The sequence below is a fragment of the Anneissia japonica genome, unplaced genomic scaffold (genome assembly GCF_011630105.1).
Source record: "Anneissia japonica isolate Jap-2015-1 unplaced genomic scaffold, ASM1163010v1 scaffold685_len2926416_cov193, whole genome shotgun sequence".
NCBI lineage: Eukaryota > Metazoa > Echinodermata > Crinoidea > Comatulida > Comatulidae > Anneissia > Anneissia japonica.
In genome coordinates, this window is record NW_022692922.1 from 1,555,571 (window position 1) to 1,558,267 (window position 2,697).

General features: G+C 32.7%; 1 protein-coding gene across 1 annotated transcript in view; it reads right to left on the reverse strand.

The window, feature by feature from the left end:
* Positions 1–1,552: 1,552 nt before the first annotated feature.
* The window catches only part of LOC117100559 (23 kDa integral membrane protein-like), a 10,506-nt gene continuing 9,361 nt past the window's right edge, over positions 1,553–2,697 (reverse strand). The window contains exons 7-8 of the mRNA XM_033240334.1: positions 2,573–2,656; positions 1,553–2,210 (exon numbers count right to left, since the gene is read on the reverse strand). Coding sequence (XP_033096225.1) covers positions 2,142–2,210; positions 2,573–2,656 — 153 coding nt within the window. The 3' untranslated portion in view covers positions 1,553–2,141. The remainder of the gene's footprint in view (positions 2,211–2,572; positions 2,657–2,697) is intronic.

Below are 2,697 nucleotides of genomic sequence, written 5' to 3' on the forward strand. Positions count from 1 at the left end.
TTATTATTATTATTATTATTATTATTATTATTATTATTATCATTATTATTATTACTATTATTATTATTATTATAAATATTATTATTATATTGTAATGATGTTGTTTGTACTGTTCTTTAATTTTATTAAAGAGGGCCCCTGAATATAACCTACTGTGCTAAACTAGAAGGGTTACCCTCTTTAAAGATGGTTGAGATAAAAAATTTAAAAAATAAAACAAATAAATACCCACTCTGACCCAAGACCCCTGTTACGCGCCTGGTGTCCCTTGCGCGGACAGGGGATGTGCCCCCTCTGAAGCTGGAAACCTTGTTTTTGCAAAATAAATTGATGCAATTTGCTATTATAGGCCTAATCAATAAATTCCTCATCAACCGATATAACCTCAAACATTCTTGGAATTGACATAATATTACTGATGTTCTACACACCCTTCAGTGTAAAATGTGGCTCTCTTTGCAAGCACATCTAACATCTAAGGAAAGAAGAGCTTAGATTGGTACCAGATAAAATAATTTTGCTATCAACATTAATACATTATGCTAATTTTCATCTTTGTAAGCGCATAAGACAGTGCAAGTTATTTCTGTGACAGTCTTTTGAAGTGTGTAAAGCTCCATTTTATCCCATACATAGTCAAAATATTGGGGGGAGGGGGTGGATGATACAATGGACCATCCCCCCTTGTCAAATATTGGGGGGTTCTTCAGTTTGGGGATTCGGTTTGATAGCATTATTTTGATCGGTAATGCTTTACGATCTGTTAGGTTGTTTTTTTTTTTTTTTTTTTTTTTTCCAGAAAGTAGTTTTTGATTCGTTATTGCACAAGCCTTAGGCCTATTGTTTCTTCTTACGATTTCTTTGCTCCGTCAATCAGCCTGGTGAGGTCTTTGGCTTCATTTATTTTATTATTTGAGCATGCGGCCTACCTTATCGAGGCATTTTAGTTATTGAGGCACATAACATATGCACCAAGGACTATCAAGAGCGATACAAGATACAAGAGCTATACATGACTGTCCTACTTGTAAGTGACAATCCCTTTCACATGATATTATGAGGTTTAGCGAGTGGAGTTGTTTTGGTCGTAAGAAAAAATCCTGCAACAGTGACAGCAATTAAACCAGAGACTTTGGGATTGGAAGGAAGCTTCTTAACCACCAAGCTATTCAAATCCACTGCAATCATTGTGATCTTCCTTGGACAATCATTAGTTTTTGGGCTTGGAATTTTTTCCCTACACTTCTATACTTTTGGTTACATATTGGTATGAAATTCATGTCTTGTTGTTGTTATTTAGGCCTATTGGATGTGTTTGACTCCAATATAATCTTTAATTTTGGGGGACTATTTTTAAATAATTTATTCTACATATTTTCTCGTAAAATACTTCGCACACCGGTTCCGTTCAATTTACACCCAGAAATTCTGATTAATTGAGCCAATATTCCTAATACAAGAATTTAGATTTAGGCGTGATTGTGTATAGGCCTTCAACAATCAATTCGCGATAGGTGTAATTTAGAAACCGCGTTAAAATAAAACAAAGTCGTAACTTTCAAACCAATTTATTAAACAACACAGTTCTTACACATTAAAACATTAGGCCTATACTATCTTGTATGCTACGGTACTATGTATATACATAATATAAATTCACTATTAGACTGTTCTTTGAAATTAAAAAAAAATGTATTGATTGCGTACGGTATATTTCATTTCATTTCATTTTATTCAGGAATTAAAATCAAAATTACTTGAAAATAAAACAAATACAAAGAACAGATAAAAGATAAAGAACAAAATAAGACATTAATTCCTAGGGTAACCCAAGAAAGTTTTACGATATATAAAACTTATTTCCATTGGGGCCCTATATGGCTATTATACCTCTGTTGAGTTTATTTATAGATAGGCCTAATTCCGGAATTACAAAAAAAAAAAAAATAATATACACAAACTTAACAGAAATTAAGAATGTTTAGTATCTTTTATCTTTAATATCGAAAATCATTTGTGAGACGAAAGTAATATCAGTCATGCACTTGCATTGGGCTAAAATAATAATTCCAATTTCAATTTATTCAAGATTGCCTCCAAAAATGAAGAGTATATACAAAAGCAAAACCGGGGCACGTTGCCTACTCTGGCGAGATTGCATTGTGTTTGAGCGTGGTTATCATACTGCACGCAAACCCCATTCCAATAATCTGAAAATATTCAAATAATAATAAAAATTAAATAGACTGATGACTGTGATAGTTCCTTGTTTTGTTTATATTTTTTTTCTTATCTTGGAAGATTAACGTATGAGTGTTTGTATTTTATACCTATGGTCAGCAACATACCCTATATAATTAATATAGGGACTTTAGTATAATAAGACACTAACAGTTATATATAAAATACGGTAGGGATGGATTATAATATGGACGAGTACTCCCTCAGCCTTCCACGTGCGGAGCCTCCATATGTGAGCTAACCTATATTTACATCACGTTGCAGCATTGGCGGTGAATGTTACATAGTTCCGTTAAGGGCCATTTTTTTTTTTGCTATTTGGAGTACTTACATCGAACAGCAGAAAACCAATAGAGATTCCACCGAGGAGATTGCACACATACGAGATGTATTTTTCGAATGCATCAATACAACCCTGTATAAATTAATAATAAAAAAAATTACATACCAATATAT